At 40.9% G+C, this 21,101-nt stretch overlaps 2 protein-coding genes across 2 annotated transcripts in view; one reads left to right on the forward strand and one right to left on the reverse strand.

Annotated features, from left to right (window-relative positions):
• The first annotated feature begins 4,203 nt into the window (after nt 1-4,203).
• Nucleotides 4,204-21,101, forward strand: part of HSD17B12 (hydroxysteroid 17-beta dehydrogenase 12) — a 175,924-nt gene continuing 159,026 nt past the window's right edge. The window contains exon 1 of the mRNA XM_003808211.5: nt 4,204-4,590. Within this exon, the coding sequence (XP_003808259.1) occupies nt 4,431-4,590 (160 nt within the window). The 5' untranslated portion in view covers nt 4,204-4,430. The remainder of the gene's footprint in view (nt 4,591-21,101) is intronic.
• On the reverse strand, nt 13,169-14,110 carry LOC100971948 (ferritin light chain). The gene has a single exon (XM_008960293.5). The coding sequence runs from the start codon at nt 13,905-13,907 to the stop codon at nt 13,380-13,382; it is 528 nt and encodes a 175-aa protein (XP_008958541.3). The 5' UTR covers nt 13,908-14,110; the 3' UTR covers nt 13,169-13,379.

The following is a 21,101-nucleotide window of genomic DNA, read 5'->3' on the forward strand; positions in this document are numbered from 1 at the left end:
TTGATATTTAAAACCAAGGGACTGGATAAAATCATATATTAGAGACGTAAAGAGAGCTGGGGTCTGAGCCTGAGGGCACTGTGTAATTTAGAGGCCAGTAAGAGAAGGGGCCAGCAAAGGACACCGAGAGGAAAGCAGTGGCCACTCCCTGTTGAATGGTAGAGTAGGGTTAGGACTGAGAATTGCCCATTTGCTCACTATTTTATACCTAGTACCTAGCTCAGTGGACTGGCACATAATTAGAACACAATAATATTTGTTGAATGAATGAATCTTCACTTCTGTTTATTTCTTAGATATTTGTTGGGGTCCCCTAGGTACCAGGCACTGTTTTAGGTCCTATGCATTCACAGCATAGTGTTCCCTATAATCATAGATTCTAGTGGGGGCCACAGACAGACAGACATATGCAACAAAAAATATGTATTGTTAGTTTATAATAACTGTCTTCTCCCCCTTCCACCCTATTCTAAGGAGAATGGGACTGAATATCTAGAGGGTGCCTTGTTGGTGAGCAATGATGAGCTGGGATATATAAATTTGGGGATATAGCTATACTGTAGGCAAAGATTTGGGGAAGAGGGAGAAGTTGAGGACGAAGAGTGGTGGGCCTTTAGTTGAACTGAAGAGGCAGCCCCAGCCAAAGGTACCAAATTCAATTAAAATAAAATATGATGTCAGCTCGACTCACATGGCTGAATTCTGCAGGGTAATTGATGGTTTACATTTACAGCCTTAGGGTTAGAACTAATTAATCTGATAAGAGAATGGAGAAGGGGGGGTTTGGGCAGCAAGAAATAAGGCTCAAATTGAATCTTATCAAACTATGAAGTTAGCTGCAAGGTATGTTGAACTGTTACCCTTAGAATTATTATCCTTAAGTTCCTGCTTTACAAAAAACACTCAAGTCTTGAATCAGCAGCCCCTACTGGCTAAGAACAAATTTTAGGTACCTTTCTGAGCCCAAATCCATGCCAGAGAAGGAAACAAAAACTCTTGAAGGAAGGTAGAGAGTAAGTGTGAAGCACTTTATTGTTTTACACAATTTTTTAAAATTATACTTTAAGTTCTAGGGTACATGTCCACAATGTGCAGGTTTGTTACATATGTATACATGTGCCATGTTGGTGTGCTGTACCCACTAACTCGTCATTTACATTAGGTTTATCTCCTAATGCTATTCCTCCCCACCCCCACCCCCCCACCCCATGACAGGCCCCAGTGTGTGATGTTCCCCTTCCTGTGTCCAAGTGTTCTCATTGTTCAATTCCCACCTATGAGTGAGAACATGCGGTGTTTGGTTTTTTGTCCTTGCGATAGTTTGCTGAGAATGATGGTTTCCAGCTTCATCCATGTCCCTACAAAGGACATGAACTCATCCTTTTTTATGGCTGTATAGTATTCCATGGTGTATATGTGCCACTTTTTGTTAATCCAGTCTATCATTGTTGGACATTCGGGTTGGTTCCAAATGTGAATAGTGCTGCAATAAACATACGTGTGCATGTGTCTTTATAGCAGCATGATTTATAATCCTTTGGGTATATACCCAGTAATGGGAAGGTTGGGTCAAATGGTATTTCTGGTTCTAGATCCTTGAGGAATCACCACACTGTCTTTCACAATGGTTGAACTAGTTTACAGTCCCACCAACAGTGTAAAAGTGTTCCTATTTCTCTACATCCTCTCCAGCACCTGTTGTTTCCTGACTTTTTAATGATCGCCATTCTAACTGGTGAGATGGTATCTCATTGTGGTTTCGATTTGCATTTCTCTGATGGCCAGTGATGATGAGCATTTTTTCATGTGTCTGTTGCCTGCATAAATGTCTTCTTTTGAGAAGCATCTGTTCATATCTTTTGCCCACTTGTTGATGGGGTTGTTTGTTTTTTTCTTGTAAATTTGTTTGAGTTCTTTGTAGATTCTGGATATTAGCCCTTTGTAAGATGAGTAGATTGCAAAAATTTTCTCCCATCCTGTAGGTTGCCTGTTCACTCTGATGGTAGTTTCTTTTGCTGTGCAGAAGCTCTTTAGTTTAATTAGATCCCATTTGTCAATTTTGGCTTTTGTTGCCATTGCTTTTGGTGTTTTAGACATGAAGTCCTTGCCCATGCCTATGTCCTGAATGGTATTGCCTAGGTTTTCTTCTAGGGTTTTTATAGTTTTAGGTCTAACATGTAAGTCTTTAATCCATCTTGAATTAATTTTTGTATAAGGTGTAAGGAAGGGATCCAGTTTCAGCTTTCTACATATGGCTAGCCAGTTTTCCCAGCACCATTTATTAAATAGGAAATCCTTTCCCCATTTCTTGTTTTTGCCAGGTTCATCAAAGATCAGATAGTTGTAGATGTGTGGTGTTATTTCTGAGGGCTCTGTTCTGTTCCATTGGTTTATATCTCTGTTTTGGTGCCAGTACCATGCTGTTTTGATTACTGTAGCCTTGTAGTATAGTTTGAAGTCAGGTAGTGTGATGCCTCCAGCTTTGTTCTTTTGGCTTAGGATTGACTTGGCAATGCGGGCTCTTTTTTGGTTCCATACGAACTTTAAAGTAGTTGTTTCCAATTCTGTGAAGAAAGTCATTGGTAGCTTGATGGGGATGGCATTGAATCTGTACATTACCTTGGGCAGTATGGCCATTTTTCACGATATTGATTCTTCCTATCCATGAGCATGGAACGTTCTTCCATTTGTTTGTGTCCTCTTTTATTTCGTTGAGCAGTGGTTTATAGTTCTCCTTGAAGAGGTCCTTCACATCCCTTGTAAGTTGGATTCCTAGGTATTTTATTTTCTTTGAAGCAATTGTGAAGGGGAGTTCAGTCATGATTTGGCTCTCTGTTTGTCTGTTATTGGTGTATAAGAATGCCTGTGATTTTTGCACATTGAGTTACAAGACAGGGATGCCCTCTCTCACCACTCCAATTCAACATAGTGTTGGAAGTTGTGGCCAGGGCAATCAGCAGGAGAAAGAAATAAAGAGTATTCAGTTAGGAAAAGAGGAAGTCAAATTGTCCCTGTTTGCAGATGACATAATTGTATATTTAGAAAACCCCATCGTCTCAGCCCAAAATCTCCTTAAGTTTTACACAATTTTTTAAACTTACCTTGTGGTCTTTCTCCTCTGCAACTTTGCTAACGTAGTTCCCATGCCTGTATCTGGACTTCACACTTCTGTGCCCCCTGGAAATACCACTCCCCCACTCCCCAACCAAAAAAGGGAAATTTAAAAAAGAAAGTAAAATTTTCTATCCCCCTTTGAAGACAAATTAAAAGATATAGTCTCCTTCCAAAACTAATTGTTCAGCAAGCTGTGTTCCTATATTTTTCATTCACCGTACAGCTCTGATGCCATCGTCTAACAGTTATTAGACTCCATCAGGTTATTTGCCTTGAACCCCAAATCGTTGGGAACTAAGTGATGTTTAGTGCTCAGCTGGGAGGGAGGTCTGGCATTTAAGGGCTCTCTATGAGTGAGTGTAACCCGGGCGAATGCCTGCAGCGAGGAAGGCACAGACACAGAAGACTGCAAGCCTTTATCTGGAAAAGTTTATGGCAACAATGACAGCACGCTTAACAATGATATATTTATTATATAATTATATCATATATGTGAAATATATATTTATTTAATAAAGAGTTGAAAATAAAACTGTGGCTCCACACCTATTTCTTTTCTTTTTTTTTTTGTTTTTATTTTGGGATGGAGTCTCACTCCGTCGCTCAGGCTGGAATGCAGTGGCGCGATCTCGGCTCACTGCAACCTCTGCCTCCCGGGTTCAAGTGATTCTCCTGCCTCAGCCTCCCGAGTAGCTGGGATTACAGGCGCACGCCACCAAGCCCGGCTAATTTTTGTATTTTTAGTAGAGACGAGGTTCGGATGTTGGCCAGGCTGGTCTCGGACTCCTAAGCTCAAGCGATTCGCCCGCCTCGGCCTCCCGAAGTGCTGGGATTACAGGTGTTAGCCACCGCGCCCTGCCTACTCCTACTTCTTACTACAATCTTTCCATTCACTAGCGGCTTCTCTGATCCCATTTCCTCTTCGAACCTGAGCTCAAACCAGCCTGGGTCTGACCGGCCAATCCGAGCGCAGTCTTCCGCAGTCGCGAGTACGGCTGCAGCCAATGAGAGACCGGGGCGCCTCGGTGGGGTGAGACAGGGCGCTCACTGGCGGAACCCCGGGGGACGCGGTGATGGGAGGAGTGTGGGAGGGGCAGTGGAACTGGAGTCAGCTAATGGCTGACGCACTACGCGCAGAGGGAAAGACGGGTCACCAATAGCGACACGGATATGGCCCCGCGGGCGGGGTTTAGGCCCAAAGTGGTGTCGGAGCAGCGCCTATTAGTGTCATCCTCACCGTCACGGCCGGCGCCTCCTCCTGGATTCATTCACTCGCTCTTTTCATTCACGAAGGTAGTGAGGCCTAGTGGAAAGCCATGGAGAGCGCTCTCCCCGCCGCCGGCTTCCTGTACTGGGTCGGCGCGGGCACCGTGGCCTACCTAGCCCTGCGTATTTCGTACTCGCTCTTCACGGCCCTCCGGGTCTGGGGAGTGGGGAATGAGGCGGGGGTCGGCCCGGGGCTCGGAGAATGGGCAGGTGAGTCGGATGCAGCGCCGCGTCCTCGCTCCCGCGGCGGCCCGGACCAGGCCTGGCCCGTGATGACTAGTTCTGGGCTCTGCTCCTGGCCTTCCCCTCCCCAGCTCTCCTCTTTCTCAGGCTCCTGCGCCCCGCGGGCCCCTCCTGGCTCCCTTGGCTGTCTTCTGCTTGCTTAGACTACTTGCAGAGTTTTAAGGTACGAAATACACTGCTCGCTCAATCCTGGGAATCTAAGCTCAGCTTAGGGTGTAGGAGAAAACTGCCTTAAGTCTCTGGGGCTTGTGCCCTTTAAGCCATTCCGTGTTCATGGAGCCAGTCAGTCGCCCTGCTGCCTCCTCAGTCACACGCTGTCCTCCTTGGTTCGCCCCTTGTAAGTGTTTTTAAAATAAAGTTTTTCGCTTGGTTTGAATATTGGCCCTGTGCTAAGGATGCAGAGCATTCTGTTAACATGTTTGGGCAGAGGATGGAAAGGGGTGTAGGGACACAGAATTTTAGAAGGCTTTTTGCACTGCGGAATCGTACCTCCCCAGTTACGATTAAGATAGTAATCGTATCTGGATTTGGCCTATTTCATACAATTACAAAGCCCCTTTAAAAGGAATTCTCGCTAAACTGTTCTGGAGTCCTAACGAGTAGCAAGAACTATTGCTTCTGTAAAATGATAACTCATCATGTTAAAATCAGATTTTTTTTTTTTTTTTTTGCACAAGGACGTTTGTAGGAAAAAGTATACCCGTAAAGAGTGAACCAAACACATGGAACTTGTAGTCGGAGGATTTTTAAAATGGAGGACGAAGGTCAGGTTGAGGAAATAGGGAAAATTATCTGCAGGGAAGTTTTGCCCCCCCCCCTTTTTTTTTTCTTTTTCAACCTATTTTGTTTCCTTCTTTGCTTTATTTTTCGTCTCTTGGCCTTTTTTCCCTTTAAACCAAGTGGTTACTTATGATATGCTTGTGGTCCTACCCTGAGATGATTATTTATTTTGATGTTTTATAATCGAATGTGCACTTCCTAAGCATTTTATTGACTTTTGGGGTGGTTAGGCATTGCCTGCAGACTGGGCTCAGGTAAGATACACTAATAATGTTACTCCATGTTCTTTGTTTATTTAGAAACATTTAAACAACCTAGTAGGAAAGACATATGTTAACCTTTTGGGTTTATGTAAACATTAAGAGAAAACATCTTAGCAGTGGATATGTATGTGAAATCTTTGGACGATGTGGAGCAACATTATAATACTGTTTCACAGTCACCTGTTTCTCTGAAAAAGGAAGTGAAATGTTCAGCTGGGTGTGATGGCTCACGCCTGTAATCCCAGCATTTTGGGAGGCCGAGGTGAGTGGATCACGAGGTCAGGAGTTTGAGACCAGCCTGACCAACACGGTGAAACCCCGTCTGTACTAAAAATACAAAAATTAGCTGGGCGTGGTGGCGCGCCCCTGTAGTCCCAGCTACTCAGGAGGCTGAGGCAAGAGAATCGCTTGAACCCAGGAGGCGGAGTTTGCAGTGAGCCGAGATCATGCCACTGCACTCCAGCCTGGGTGACAGAGCGAGACTCATCTCAAAAAAAAAAAAAAAAAAAAAGAAAGTGAAGTATTCAACTTGGTTATAATTAAGATTATGATTTCCCAATTGACTTGCCCACATTCTTCATTGTTAGTTTTGGAAAACCTGTTTGAAGACTTTTGACTACAAAAGACTACAAGATTTTTATACAAGATAAAAATTAGGGAATTGTATCAAGATAAAATTTGTAATTGGTAAGCAAAGACTAATGTTAATAACTTGTTGTTTTCTTTTCTTTTCTTTTCTTTTTTTGAGACAGAGTCTCACTTTGTCACCCAGGCTGGAGGGCAGTGGTGTGGTGGTGTGATCATAGCCAACTGCAGCCTTGAACTCTTGGGTTCAAGTGATCCTCCCATGTGAGCCTCCTGAGTAGCTGGGACTACAGGTGTGCATCACCACCCCAGCTAATTTTTTTGGTTTTTAGTAGAGACAAGGCCTCACTCTGTTTCAGAGGCTGGTCTGGAAGACCTGAGACCAAGCAATCCTCCTGCTTCAGCCTCCCAAAGTGCTGGGATTACATGTGTGAGCCACCATGCCTGGATGTGTTTTTTTTTGTTTTTTGTTTTTCTCTTTAAAATTGACCATATTGGTTGATTATTCAAATGATAAGTCCAAGTCATCTACATATGAGTGTACAGTAAAAGGCAAGTGATGTAACACCATAAGTAACATTTGTGTTGAAAAGATTTGGCCCCAGAGGAAGGATAATTGATAAATTAAGGGAAGTATTTGTGTAAGATTTAGATATGAAATTTGAACTGGAACACTGGAACAGCAGAGGATCATAGTATCATAATTGAAGTGAAATGCTGACAGGTTCAATTTACCCTGGGTTGTTGGATTTTTTTTTTTTAAATGCTTAAGCAGAAGAAGTGATCTTAAAAGAAAATACTCCCTTTATCTTCAAATTCTGGGACTCTTCAAAAACAAAATTAAGAGCAGCTCATCTTAAACAGGTTCTTCACATGAGTTGGAGGGGTGAACTGAAATAATTTGAAAAACAAACTAGCAGAGATGACACTTGAATAATTAGAGTTGTGATTAAAAATATTGTTCCACCAAAGTTATGATTTTAGAATTGTTGTATGTAAATAGTACTAGTAAGTTTTTTCCCTACGAAATTACTATCTTAATCTCAAGAGTCTCTGTTCTTATGCAGCCTTTGAATCTACTTTCTAGTACTAATATTTAATATTTTCCTCTTTATAACCAATTATATATTTTAAGTATTTTATTAGTATATGTTGAATTGATACTATATTTTTATTCTTGTTATTCTTAGTCTCTTCATGTGAGTATCTTCATGTGAGTATGTTTAATCTGTCTGCCTCAGATTTCAGGATCTGAGGGGCAGAAAGTGTGGATTCTCACTTTTTGTCTTTTCTCACAAATTGGCTCTTCTAAATTTAAGAACAAAAACTTTGAAAAACTTGAAATACAGGTATGCTTCACAATCAGTAAAATATTCTAGATAACAGGTTCCTTAGTGTTGTTAGGCTTTCAAGACTGTCCATTACTTGGCTGGCCCACACTCTAATTTATCTCCATCTCCTGGTCAAGAGCTGGGCCATCTCTTTCTCCTAGTTCTCACCAGTAACATTCCCACTCAGGTGAATCCCCTTTGTTCCCTATACCCCTAGAAGGTGGGTTTAGCCAATTTAGTAAGTAAGACTTCTTTGTCTGTCATTGTTACCCGAATACTTCCTGTATTTCTTAGGAGAACAAAAGGAGATCCTGTGAATGTGGAGTTTCAGGTGTTTGAAGGTCAGTGTAGCAAGTAATCAAAAAACGATTGATAACAAAGGTGGTCAGTTTGTATTAAATAAAGGAAAGAACAGTCACTGCTATAGAGCAATAAAAAATGTAATCTGTAGAATGTGGTTTGACCATAAATACATTTTGCAAGTATTTGAGTAGTTTCCATTGCTGGAGTTCATCTAAAATGATTGCTATTGAAATAAAGTGGAGATGATAGATGCAAAGGCAAGGTAAGTAGACTTCCAGTGTCAAGATATTTTATAACTTTAAACATAAGACAGCACTCTGAGCACTTATTTTTAGTTTTTAATGAAGAGGATATTGTTACACGCAGTGAAGAATAAATGATCCACTAATCAGTTAGTGAGTTAGATTTTTTAAAACAACTTTAGTGGGATATAATTAATATACCATACAATTTGCCCATTTAAAGTGTACAATTCAAGGTTTTTACTTATGTTCACAGGGTTGTGCAACCATCATCAAATCTAATTTCAGAACATTTTCATCTTCCTTAAAAGAAATGCTGTACCCATTAGGCCCTTCACTCCCTGACCCCCGCCCGCTCCAGCCCTAGTCAACTACCAATCTACTTTCTGTCTACGTAGGTTTGCCTGTTCTGGATATTTCATATAAATGGAATCATACAATAGGTGTTCTTTTTTGTTAGTGGCTCTTTGATTTTTGCATAATGTTTTCAAGTTTCATCTATGAAATCTGTACTTCATTTTGTTTGTATTGCTGAATAATATTCTGTTTTGTGGAGTGAGGTCAGATTTCACAAAAAAAGTCTTCAACCCTTTGTTCTACCCTCTGGATGTTTACATTAGCAAATCTCTAAGATGTAGCTTCTGGTTGCTGATGGAACTCGTTTGGCTTTGCAGTATTCCAAGGTTCTCCTAATTCAGTAGATAGTGAGGACTTAAAAATGGCATGGAATGGTGTGGTTCTCCTCTGGAAAAACCATTCATGAAAATATGCTTTGCTTAGCCATGCTCAAGAATCAAAGGATTCTCAAAATCACAGGCATAATCACAATTTCTGTTTTCACATTGGTTAACTGCACAGGGTTAACCTCAAATGACTGAAGAATACTTGTGTAACTAGAGCTTATTAATAGTAGGTGTCTTTCTTTAACAAGAGTTTGTGATATCACATGATTTGAAGAATTATATGTGAAATGTTATTTAAATTGACAACCCAGAAGAAATATTAATAACTATTATTTATTGAATGGGTGCTTGAAATGTGCCAGGAACTTGAGATTATTTTTAACCTCTTTGAGCTGTGCTCCGTTGTCCCCAGTGGACAGAGGAAGAATCAGAGGGTTTAGTAAATTGCTTTCATTATCTATGGTTTCATAGCTATTAAATTGCAGAGTCAGGATTTGAAACCAAGTCATCCATTCTGCAACATTCGTACACTGTATGTTGGTGATGGGCCTACAGACTGGATGAGTACTCGGGAGTAGATTTCTTTATACCTACAAACTTTATTAAAAGCTTTTTGATTGAAGACACACTTTCACTTTTTAAAAATTAAATTTTTGTTTTATTTTTAAGAACAATCTCAGACCAAAAAAAGGCACAGTTTCAAATTTACACATTCATGATTTTTCTGGAAGAATTGCAGAATAGTTGGCACATTTTGGGATCAAGTAGCTTGGGATTTTCTTCAGATTTGCAACCATAAATCTTGTCGTATGAGAAAATACTGGAAAGTTACTAAGGTGCTTAACAAAGCAAAGGGTTTGACAGTCATCAGAATGGTGGGATTTGACTTCGAATGCTATTTTCTGTTTATCGCTCTGGCATTCTTGAATGGATTTAGTGACTCCCTGGAGGTCCAGCTTGGTAAATGTCATATGCTTGCTGTTGACATTCTAGTATTGGGGTATAGATACCTGTTCTTACTGGCGAGCCAATGTTGATCGCAGTAGTCATTACATGGGTTATATTTTTCGCAGAGGCAGGGAAGGTGAGGGAAGGCAGAGAAATAAACTTAGTCATAAATGTTTTTGAATATTTGTTTATTCTGCCCTTTGGCTCCCGAAAGGGACTACGTGTGCCTAAATGGAAAAAGTTCTGCAGATTAAAGTTGGCAGGGCAACTTTCAAGTACTAGTGCTGGAGTCTACATAAGAGGAAACAGATGCAACTGAAGATTGGACCTAAAAGCATACCTTTATCTGATTTGGAGGAAAAACCAAAGAGGGAGGTTTCCTGGGATTACAGATCCTGAGTCTACATTCCCTGAATATCTTCTTCCCTCACTCCCCTCCCGACTAGCCCCCATTGCTCCCACCCTGTTTTTTTTTTTTTTTTTTTTTTTTTTTTTTTTTTCCTGTTCTTTCTTTCTGTGCAACACTAACTTTCCTATTTAGAGGTCAAACTTGAACTTGGAGACCCAAACCTAGACTTGAATTCTAGCTTCCCTACAGATTTCATAGGCTTATTGTGAAGGGTAAATGAGAATACTTATTCTCTGTAAAACAGATAGTACATAAGTGCTTGATAACTTGTTATTATTATAGTATTATTAGCCTTAGTAGCACTGTGCTCTGATTACCTGAGCTAATTGCCAGGGTAAGGTTTAGAAGAAAGAGTTGATATCTGGGTGACTACATTGTCAGATAACTGAGATTACCATTGCTACTTGCAACTGAGAGTGTTGAGCTTTAAAACTAATTTTTTGTTGTTGTTGGTTTTGGTTGGTTGAATTGAGGATAATTTATTTCTTTCAGTTTCAGAAAAATTTGTCAGAAGATTTACATAACAAAATTTATAAGTTTAGAATGCATGGGTAAACGGATTTGAATAGATCAGTTTCAGTGCCATTAAAAGCTATTTGTAGATAAGGATAAGTTAAATGTATATTTTAAAAATAGTGCATCCTTTATTTCATTTCCCTTCTTGTCACTCTTAGCAAAACAACATGTAGCAATTCATATGCATGTCATCTGGGATGGATTGAGATTAAGGTTAGGGAGGCAGGGTGAGCAAAGCCCTCACTGGGCTTGGTGGAGAGTATGACATAACACTATTCATTTGCCCATTTATCCACCACATATACTGTTGAGTGCTAACTATAGACCTTATAATAGTCCAATGGGATGACAAACAGTAACAAAATGAATAAACTGTGCTATGGTAAGTGGTGAGAACAGGAGGTACTTGGTCCTATGAGAATTTGTGAGGGAAAGTTCTAGAGCTGCCCTGGGGAAGCAGTGCCTCAGCTGAGATCTGACGGTTGAGTGTAAGTGAGCAAGCTGGAGTGACAGGAAGGGCAGAGGGAAGAATGTTCTTGGCAGAAGGAATAGCAGTTGCTAAATTCCTAGGGCAGGAAAGGGCAGGGCCCTCATGAAACGAGGGCTGAGTGACGAGCCAGGAAAGCTCAGATATGAGTGCCATGGAACTGGAGAGGCAAGAAGGGCAATGAGCAGGGCCTTCAGCCTTTATCCCGGAGCAGTGGAAAGCAGTTGAGGTGATTTTAAGCAGAAGGGTAACACTGTTGTGTTTGCAACTGTAAGCAGAATTTCTTGTTTCTATGACTTCCCTAGAGTTATTGCCGGCCCTCTTTGGGAAAACATTGTTACACAGAGATAGATCAGTGTAGGTATTCAGATAAACTCAGTTAAAATTGCCTTTTTTAAAATGTCAGTTGGCTGGGCGCAGTGGCTCATGCCTGTAATTCCAACACTTTGGGAGGCTGAAGTGGGCGGATCACTTGAGGCCAGGAGTTTCAGACCAGCCTGGCCAACATGGCAAAACCACATCTCTACTAAAAATACAAAAATTAGCCAAGTGTGGTGGTATGCACCTGTAGTCCCCGCTACTCGGGAGGCTGAGGCACCCGAATAGCTTGAACCCAGGAGGCGGAGGTTGCAGTGAGCCGAGATTGCACCACTGCACTCCAGAGTGGGCAACTGAGCAACACTCTGTCTCTCAAAAAAAAAAAAAAATTTAATGAATACAATAAAATGAGAATTTATGCTTTTTGTAAGGGATGCTACTTTTGTGCACTTCTTAGTTATCATCTCTCAGAGACCATTTCTGTCTGGGGGAAAAGTCTGATCACTGTGGTATGGGAAGTTCTTCTCTTACAGGGACTGAGTGATGGGGTTATTGAAACACTGAAACTAGGTTATTGCTTTGTCATGGTAACTCCATAATACCATGGTGTGGTAGTTGAGAAGCTTGCCACAAATCTGTATCAGAAAGAACGCTTTGTTTTATTTGTCGATTTTTGTCTACAAAACAATGTGTTTGCCCTATCTCTAACTGGCAATTCCAGGAAAACTATCCAGTTTCTGGAAAGTTATCTTTGCCACCATTTAGTGAAGTTATTTCCATTTAAATAACCTAGTCATTGTGGAAGAGAGGAAGGGCTAGACAGTTTAAGAACTTGAACAATTGGTGCCTCTCAAGAATATTACGTTGGGAAACAGTATAGCTAACAAACATATTGGCTTTGGAGTCAGTGGGCAAGCTGTGCTGTTACTAAGCTGGTTGACCTTAGGCAAAAATAGTTAACCTCTGAACATAACTTCTTTCATTTTTTAGGGGGATGATACTTTTCAGGATTATTATGACAATTAAATGAGATGTAAATGAGGTTCTAGTATAGTCCTTACTGTATTTTTATGAATATTAAGTAACATATATTTAAGAGCATCATTTGTTTGTATAGATTACTCTTATTGGATGAAAAGGGATTGTTGAAACTAAGAAATAATTGTAGTTCACTCAGCAGGTACACAGTTGAAAATCTAAAATTATGAACAGACCAATTAGGAGATGACTAGTGCTACTGCAGAAGAATTCCTTGCTTGGGTAAAAGATTTACTAAGCAGTTCCTTTATATATAGATCCCCTTAGTGAGTAAATCTAAGATAGGAAGGACTTCAAAAAATTTGGTTATTTATCATTTTTCAATTACATTTGTAAAAACCTTAGAGTTATCTTTAAGTCTTCACCACATGCAGCCTTTTAGGAAATCCCGTTGACTCTGAACTTCAAAATATCCAGAATCTAGTGAGTTCTAAGCCACCACAGACTCTTGTCTCTCTAATAACAAGTTTCTTATCTCTCTGCTTCCACCTTGGCTCTCCTGCAGTTGATTCTCACATAGCAGCCACAGTGATCCTTGACAAGCTTTGGTCAGATTGTGTGATGCTCTGCCTAGATCTCTCTAGTGGTTTCTCACCCACTCAGATTAAAACTCAGTATTTGTCTCGTGGCTTTGAATAAGGCTTTATTTTATTTTATTCTATTTTATATTTATGTTTATTTTTATTTATTTATTTATTTATTTATTTTTTTTGCATCAAAAAGCTTTATTTCCATTTGGTCCAAGGCTTGTTAGGATAGTTAAGAAAGCTGCCTATTGGCTGGAGGGAGAGGCTTAGGCAGAAGCCCTATTACTTTGCAAGGGGCCCTTCAGAAGTCGCTGGGCTCAGAAGGCTTAGTCGTGCTTGAGAGTGAGCCTTTCGAAGAGATACTCGCCCAGCCCAGCCTCCGGGCCACCCAGCCTGTGGAGGTTGGTCAGGTGGTCACCCATCTTCTTGATAAGCTTCACTTCCTCATCTAGGAAGTGAGTCTCCAGGAAGTCACAGAGATGGGGGTCCGTGTGGGCAGAACCCAGGGCATGAAGATCCAAAAGGGCCTGGTTCAGCTTTTTCTCCAGGGCCATGGCAGCTTTCATGGCGTCTGGGGTTTTACCCCACTCATCTTCAGCTGGCTTCTTGATGTCCTGGAAGAGAGCGCGGCCGCCACGCTGGTTTTGCATCTTCAGGAGACGCTCGTAGCCCTCGCGCTTCTCCTCGGCCAATTCGCGGAAGAAGTGGCTCACGCCTTCCAGAGCCACATCATCGCGGTCGAAATAGAAGCCCAGAGAGAGGTAGGTGTAGGAGGCCTGCAGGTACAAATTGACCAGGCTGTTGACGGCTGCCTCCACGTCGGTGGAATAATTCTGACGAATCTGGGAGCTCATGGTTGGTTGGCAAGAAGGAGCTAACCACAAAAACGGTGCTGGCAGGTCCCAGAAGCAGGAGATGGCCGAGAAGATGGTCCCGGAGGTTGCAAGTGGAGAGGAAATCGGAGGGCGGTCGGAGGCTGGAAGAGAGTCCCCGGATCTGTTCCGTCCAAACACTGTTGAAGCAAGAGACAGACCCGCGGGACCGCCGAACTGCTATTTTTATTTTTTGAAGCTGGGTCCTGCTCTGTCACCCAGGCTGGAGGGCTGTGGTGTGATCTCAGCTCACTGCAGCCTCTGCCTCTCAGGTTCAAGTGATTCTCCTGCCTCAGCCCCCCAAGTAGCTGGGACTACAGGCGAGTGCCACCACACCCTGATAATTTTTTTGTATTTTTATTAGAGACGGGGTTTCACCATACTGACCAGGCTGGTTTTGAACTCCTGACCTCAGGTGATCCACCTGCCTCAGCCTCCCAAAGTGCTGGGATTACAGGTGTGAGCCACCGCACCCGGCCTGAACAAGGCTTTAAACCACCTGCTTCCTGCTTCCATTGACCTCTGACCTCATCTCCACTACTCTTACTCCGTTCCACCCACATACACCTCTTGCTGTTCCTTGAACAACCTTGGCATTGTTGCTTTGGGGCCTTTGCTTTTTCCTCTTCACGGAATGCTCTTCCTCCAGATATCCATGTGACTGACCCTTCTTACTCTCCTTCAAGTCTTTGCAGAAATATCACCTTTTCAATGGAACCGCCCCTCCTACCTATAAACTCACAGTCCTTTCTCCCTCACCCCCACTCCTATCCATTACCCTGCCCCACTTTTCCTTTTTGTCATAGCACTTGTCACCATCTCCCCTACTGTATACTTTGCTCATTTATGATGTTTCTGTTAGAATGTGAGCACTGTAAGGCAAGGATCTTTGTCTTTTAATCTCAAGCACCTAGAACAATGTCTGTACACAGTAAGTGCCAATGTACATTTGTTGAATTAATGGAAATATCTGTTAAGTAAGGTATTCATACATATATATATATATATATATATATATATTTTTTTTTTTTTTTTTTTTCTTTTCTGAGACAGGGTCTCACTATATTGCCCAGGCTGGCCTCAAACTCCTGGGCTCAAGCAATCCTCCTGCCTCAGCCTCCTGAGTTGCTGGGACTATAGGCATGTGTCCCAGCTGTGTCTGGCTTCCAGTCTTTTTAATATTAAGGGATAATGATTTTTGTGAATTATCTTCTCTTTTTACATTCTCTTATCAGCTACAAATCTAACAAATATTAGCGGTTTCCCAACCTCTAAAAATGAAATTATTTAATCTAAAAATATAGAGTAAACTCAGGACGAAGTTCTCCTAATACAGACTCTGGAACTAGATTACCTACTTTTGAATCCCAGCTCAGCTAGTTACAGTGTAATCACCTTAACTTCTGTGTGCCTCAGTTTCCTCATCTGTAAAATTGGGATAATTATAGATTGGAAATACTGATTAAATGGGGCTAACTGATTTAATGTGTGTGGAATACTTAGACTACTGAGAACACTACCTGACATTTCAATGTTAAATACTATAGAAATGATAGCAGATATTATCTGATGGGATGATTCTGATTTTATCCACATGCATCTTTTCCCGACTTTCCCTCAAATTTCTAAAGACACTGCATATTCCCTTCTAGATGATTATCAAAGTCGTCAATTTTAGTATGTCTAAAATTTAGCTTTTCTACTCTCCCCAGCGTGTTCTGGACTTCCTTATTTTTGCTAATTATGTCATCGTCTTGCTAGTCATGCAGCTCCAAATCAGAGATGGCAAATTCTGATGCCTCAGGCAGGTCAAGTAAAATGAGTGAAGTGGACCAGGTGTAATGCATGTCAAGACACTGTCCAGGTAACCAGGCATGGTCTCTAGTAGCAGCCTTCAGCAACACTGGCACAGTCCTCTCAGATTTTCACCAGCAGCCCAAATCTAGATTTTCATATAGAAAGTTTCTTAATTGTTTAGAGTTGATGCAAATTTCTCAGGTTTACTCTGTGGACCAAATAAATTATGTCAGTGGCTAGATGCATCAAGTAGCCAGTTTGCTCCCTCATCTCTAAGTCTTAGAATCATGCTTTCCTTTGCACATCTAGACAGGAAATTGCCAAATCTTGCTGAATCTACCACTACAGTCTCTCTCGCATCCATACCTTCCTCTATGTTCTCCTAATATATTGCCTCCCTACCAAATCTTACACTCACTCTGGCGCAAGTTTAATCTACCAGTGAAGCCTCCAATCAAGTTACCCCTTCCTTATACCTTACACATACAGGTCAGAAGTTTCATAATGTCTATGCAAACATCAGGCTCCTTGGCCCTTTTGATCTTGGCCTTGTGTCTGTTTCTGATGTCACCTCCTTTGCACCCTTCCTTGGATGCATCCTGGATGACGTCCTGTGTCCCAGACATGCCTGTGCTTTCCTGCTTCTTGCAGCCTCCAGGGCCTTGCTTGTGCAGAGGCATTTAGTAGGTTTTGGTGGTTGTTGCATGTTGGCCTCACTCTGCCTGAGGTGCACTTTCTGATATTCCACATTCTTCCTCACTCTTCCTGTTTATGAAATTCTACTCATGTTCCAGAGTGTCAATTGTGACTTTTTGCGTTGAGAGCTTTCTAGATGATAGTGACTGTGCACTTTTGGAACTCTAATAGTATTTCTTGTATTCATTCTGGTGGGCTTTTTCACAGTTTACCTTATTAGTCGTGTGTATGTATATGTGTGCATGTATCACTTCATTTGCTCAAAAGTGTATTTGCACTATAATATTTCATGAGTGAATACTTTTTTCCTTGAGGTTCTGGTGTATTTCAATTGGGGGTCAGATGTTTTGCTTTAGTTTTCTATTTTTTGTTCTACTTTGCAAAATAATTTGTGAACTGTTTTTTCTCCTTCTTCTGAAACCTCAAGTGCTATACATCTAAAAATGCTAGATTGAAAATAAACCAAGGCTGGTTAGACAAAGCTGGTTACAGAGTTATGATAGTAGGGCTGTCATACTAGTTTTGAAAATGTATAGTGCACTGAGATCAAAAAGATGTCCTTGAATAGTATTGGTAACAGGCTAACCTTTCTTCATCTGTGGTATCAGGAAATTACAGGGAGTTACAGGGAACTGAACACTCTGCCATATTTAATAAACATTAAATATAAATTTGGTAGTATATTTGTTATTCTTTCCCAAATCTTTACAAAATTGTTGTGAGTAGATTTTCCTTTAGTAAGAAAGATTTCTCCAATTAAAGTTTTAGTAACACCTTGCTAATTGGTAAGGCTTATTGGTAAGACTAATTCGTGAAAAATTAAATTCTAGGGTGTGTTGACCAAAATGTAGTTTTTAATTTTGAAATTGTGATAAAATAAGTCCATACCTTCTGGAACTACCATTCTTTTTGAATTGTTGAAGACTCTGGACCAAATTCCCTGGAAAATCTCTTTGATAGTAAATACATTGAATAGTAAGCATATAGAACCAGAAACTGCTATAAAGTTAACCATAGAGCATTGAGTATATAGTTTATTTGCTTCATGGAAATAAATGAATACTACAGTTGGTTGACAATTTTTACACCAGTTTAGTCAGCCATTTTGTGAAAAAACTTGAGAAAATGAAAAAAATCAGGAGGCAGAAGAGAATCATGATAGAATAGCAGAACTGGAAGGGATGTTAGCAACCTCTTCACTTCAATTATTAGGGAAATACATGCTGGAAAAGGTAATGACTTCCCCAAGATTATGCATCCAGTTAGAGAATGGCCAGGCCAGACAGTTCAGTGGCAAAGGGCAGAAGTGGTGGATGCATTTGTGGTAGATTGATTAAAAGCAACGATAGGAGCGATGAGCAGCAGGCTCTGACAGCAAAGTGGAAGAGATTTGTCTGGGTTGAATTAGAGGAAAGTGGTGAGGAGGAAAAGCGAGGTGATTTAGTGATAGTGATGAGGATGCTGGCAGAACTGGACATCATCACACATTCCTGAAACTGGTATGAGGCAAGAAACAGTCCTCTCTATACAAGAGCCTAAACTCTTAAAGAAATGATATGTACCTTTTTAGCCCTTAAGGATGCCATTATGCCATGCTCTTGGTACACCCTACATAGATGTTAAGACCAGGAGGCACTTGTTCATTGTATACAGTGGTGCAAGCTAAGTTAGTTGATCCAATATCTCCTACCCAGAGTCTCAGCTGTGCTTATATCCCAAACTACTGATTATGTTGATGACACTTAATTCCCAAGGAAATACTGCATTTAGTATATGTTCCTCAAGGTGGCCAAAAAAGAATATAGTATTTTTTAGAAATTTAAATACCAGTGTAAAAAAATCCTTTAATATTCCTAGTCTGGAGAAAACTTCTTCAGATTGATTTTACTGTAATGACTGGCATTAACTGCTCATAACCAAGCTAACTTCCAGTAGGAATATTGCCAGCTTTGCTTTACTGATAGCTGAGACTCTAGTCCTGTAGAAGCAGTACTCATACAGTAGACAGGTTCCCCTGATCTTGCACATCCAATCTCATAATTTTGCCATGGAACAGGAAGCTACTGCTTATCTGTGTGTTCCAATGCCTATCACTGTCTGTCATGTGTAAGGAGGCGATGATCTCCTTACAGATAACGTGAAAACAAAGCCACATTGGGCTAGACAACAACATTCACACATTCTGAATTAGAGCAGGCTGATTTAATAAAATGTTACTGTAATGGTGACATTTTAATTTACAGAGCCCTTTTCAAGTATTCTTGAATTATTTCCATAACAACCCTATGAGGCAGGTTAGGGTTGGTTTTGTTATTTCCATGTAATATACCAAGACCAGATGGAGATGCAGTGACTGGTATAAGGGTTACACAGATAGTAAGTAGCAGAAGAAATTGAATCTAGGTTTTCTGACTCTAGGCTCCATGTTCTTTCTAATTTACTGCCAAAGCTGCTGAATAAGGGTGATTTTAAGCCCATTTGGAATACTTGCACATGAGCTTACAAGTTGGAGAATTTCTCAAATGTTGCTTGAAAGTGAAAGGTTGGCCAGGTGTGGTGGCTCATGCCTGTAATCCCAGTACTTTGGGAAGCTGAGGTGGGAGGATTGCTTTAGCCCAGGAGTTCCAGATCAGCCAGGGCAAAAAAAAAGAAAAAAGAAAAAAAATGAGCCAGGCATGGTGGTACATGTCTGTAGTCCCAGTTACTCAGATGGCTGAGGTGGGAGGATTGTTTGAGCCCCGGAGATTGAGGGTGCAGTGAGCCATGATTGCACCACTGCACTTCAGCCTGGGTAACAGAGCATGACCCTGTCTCAAAAAAGAAACATAAAAGTTAAAGGTCTGTTTATATCATGGCAGTATTCAAATTCATCTGGATCATATGAATCAGTCCAGTGTGCTCATTAACGTTACATTCTAGGGCTTTACTACAGACCTACAGAAAAAAAATCTGTAAGAAAAGAGCATGGGACCATGTATTTTTAACAAATAAGATGATTCTTAAGGTCATGCATTTTGGGGGCCAGGCACGGTGGCTGACACCTGTAACCTTAGCACTTTGGGTGGCTGAGGTGGGCAGATCACTTGAGGTCAAGAAGCTCTAGACCAGCCTGGCCTGGTCTAGTAGAGATGGTGAAACCCCATCTCTACTGAAAATACAAAAATTAGCCCCAAGTGGTGGCATATGTCTGTAATCCCAGCCATTTGGGAGGCCGAGGCAGGAGAATCGCTTGAGCCTGGGAGACAGAGTGAGACTCTGTCTCAAAAGATCATGCATTTTGGGAAACACTGGACTAGCCCTAGAAAAAACAGTGGATTATCCATGCAGGCTTTTTAACCAAATATCTTCTGAATACCAGGGCTTGGTTTATAATAGTGAGCCACCGTGTCCGGCCCAGATGGGTTTTTAAAAATTATCTTTATTGGCCGGGCGTGGTGGCTCGTACATGTAATCCCAGCATTTTCGGAGGCCGAGGCAGGTGGATCACTTGAGGTCAGGAGTTTGAGACCAGCCTGACCAACACGGTGAAAACCGGTCTCTACTAAAAATACAAAATTAGCTGGGCGTGGTGGTGCACGCCTGTAATCCCAGCTACTTGGGAGGCTGAGGCAGGAGAATCACTTGAACCTGGGAGGCAGAGGTTGCAATGAATTGAGATTGCACCATTGCACTCTCACCTGGGCAACAAGAGCAAAACTTCGTCTCAAAAAAAAATCTTTATTATGAAATTAATATAAATGATATCTTTTAATGATGATTCTTAAAGAGGCAATAGACTGAAGAGGATGTTCTAATTAGTCTTCTTCTTCTTCTTCTTTTTAAGCCCTTTAAATGATGAGGAAGGAGGAAAATGGGTTTAGGTTCTGCCAGAAGAAATTTAGATTTTAGTTGGCCATCTGGATGACCTTTGTAGTAATTAAACAGTCAGATTGGGTCATTCCTTCAGCAGATAAATAAATAAATACATATATTTCTAACTTTTATTTTAAGTTCAGGGGTGCAAGTGAACGTTTGTTACATAGGTAAATTTGTGTCATGGAATTTTGTTTTACATATTATTTCATCACCGAGGTATTAAGCCTAGTACCCATTATTTTTCCTGATCCTCTCCCTCCTCCCACCTTCCACCCTCCGAAAGGCCCATGTGTATGTTGTTTCCCTCTATGTGTCCATGTTCTCATCATCTATTATAGTTCCCACTTATAAGTGAGAACATGTGGTATTTGGTTTTCTGTTCCTGTATTAGTTTGTTAAAGATAATGGCCTCTAGTTCCATCCATGTTCCTGCAAAGGACATGATCTTGTTCTTTTTTATGGAGCAGATAAATATTCATTGTGTGGTGATTATATGCTAGGCCCTGTGCTGGGTATGAGAATATAGTGATGAGCAAGAAAGCCATGGTCTCAAAGTTCTGATATCCGGAATCTACAAGCAAGTTAAACAAATTTATAAGAAAAAAAAATCATCAAAAAGTGGGCAAAGGACATGAACAGATACTTCTCAAAAAGACATTTATGTGGCCAAGAAACATATGAAAAAAGCGCAACATCACTGATCTTTAGAGAAATGCAAATCAAAACCACAGTGGAATATCATCTCATGCCAGCCAGAATGGCGATTATTAAAAAGTCAAGAAACGATAGATGCTGGTGAGGCTGTGGAGAAATAGGAACACTTTTACA

Source organism: Pan paniscus, chromosome 9 (assembly GCF_029289425.2).
Source record: "Pan paniscus chromosome 9, NHGRI_mPanPan1-v2.0_pri, whole genome shotgun sequence".
NCBI classification, from domain to species: domain Eukaryota; kingdom Metazoa; phylum Chordata; class Mammalia; order Primates; family Hominidae; genus Pan; species Pan paniscus.

Coding starts and splice junctions, on each gene's coding strand:
- LOC100971948 (XM_008960293.5), bottom strand. CDS start 13,907: ATGAGCTCCCAGATTCGTCAGAATTATTCCACCGACGTGGAGGCAGCC.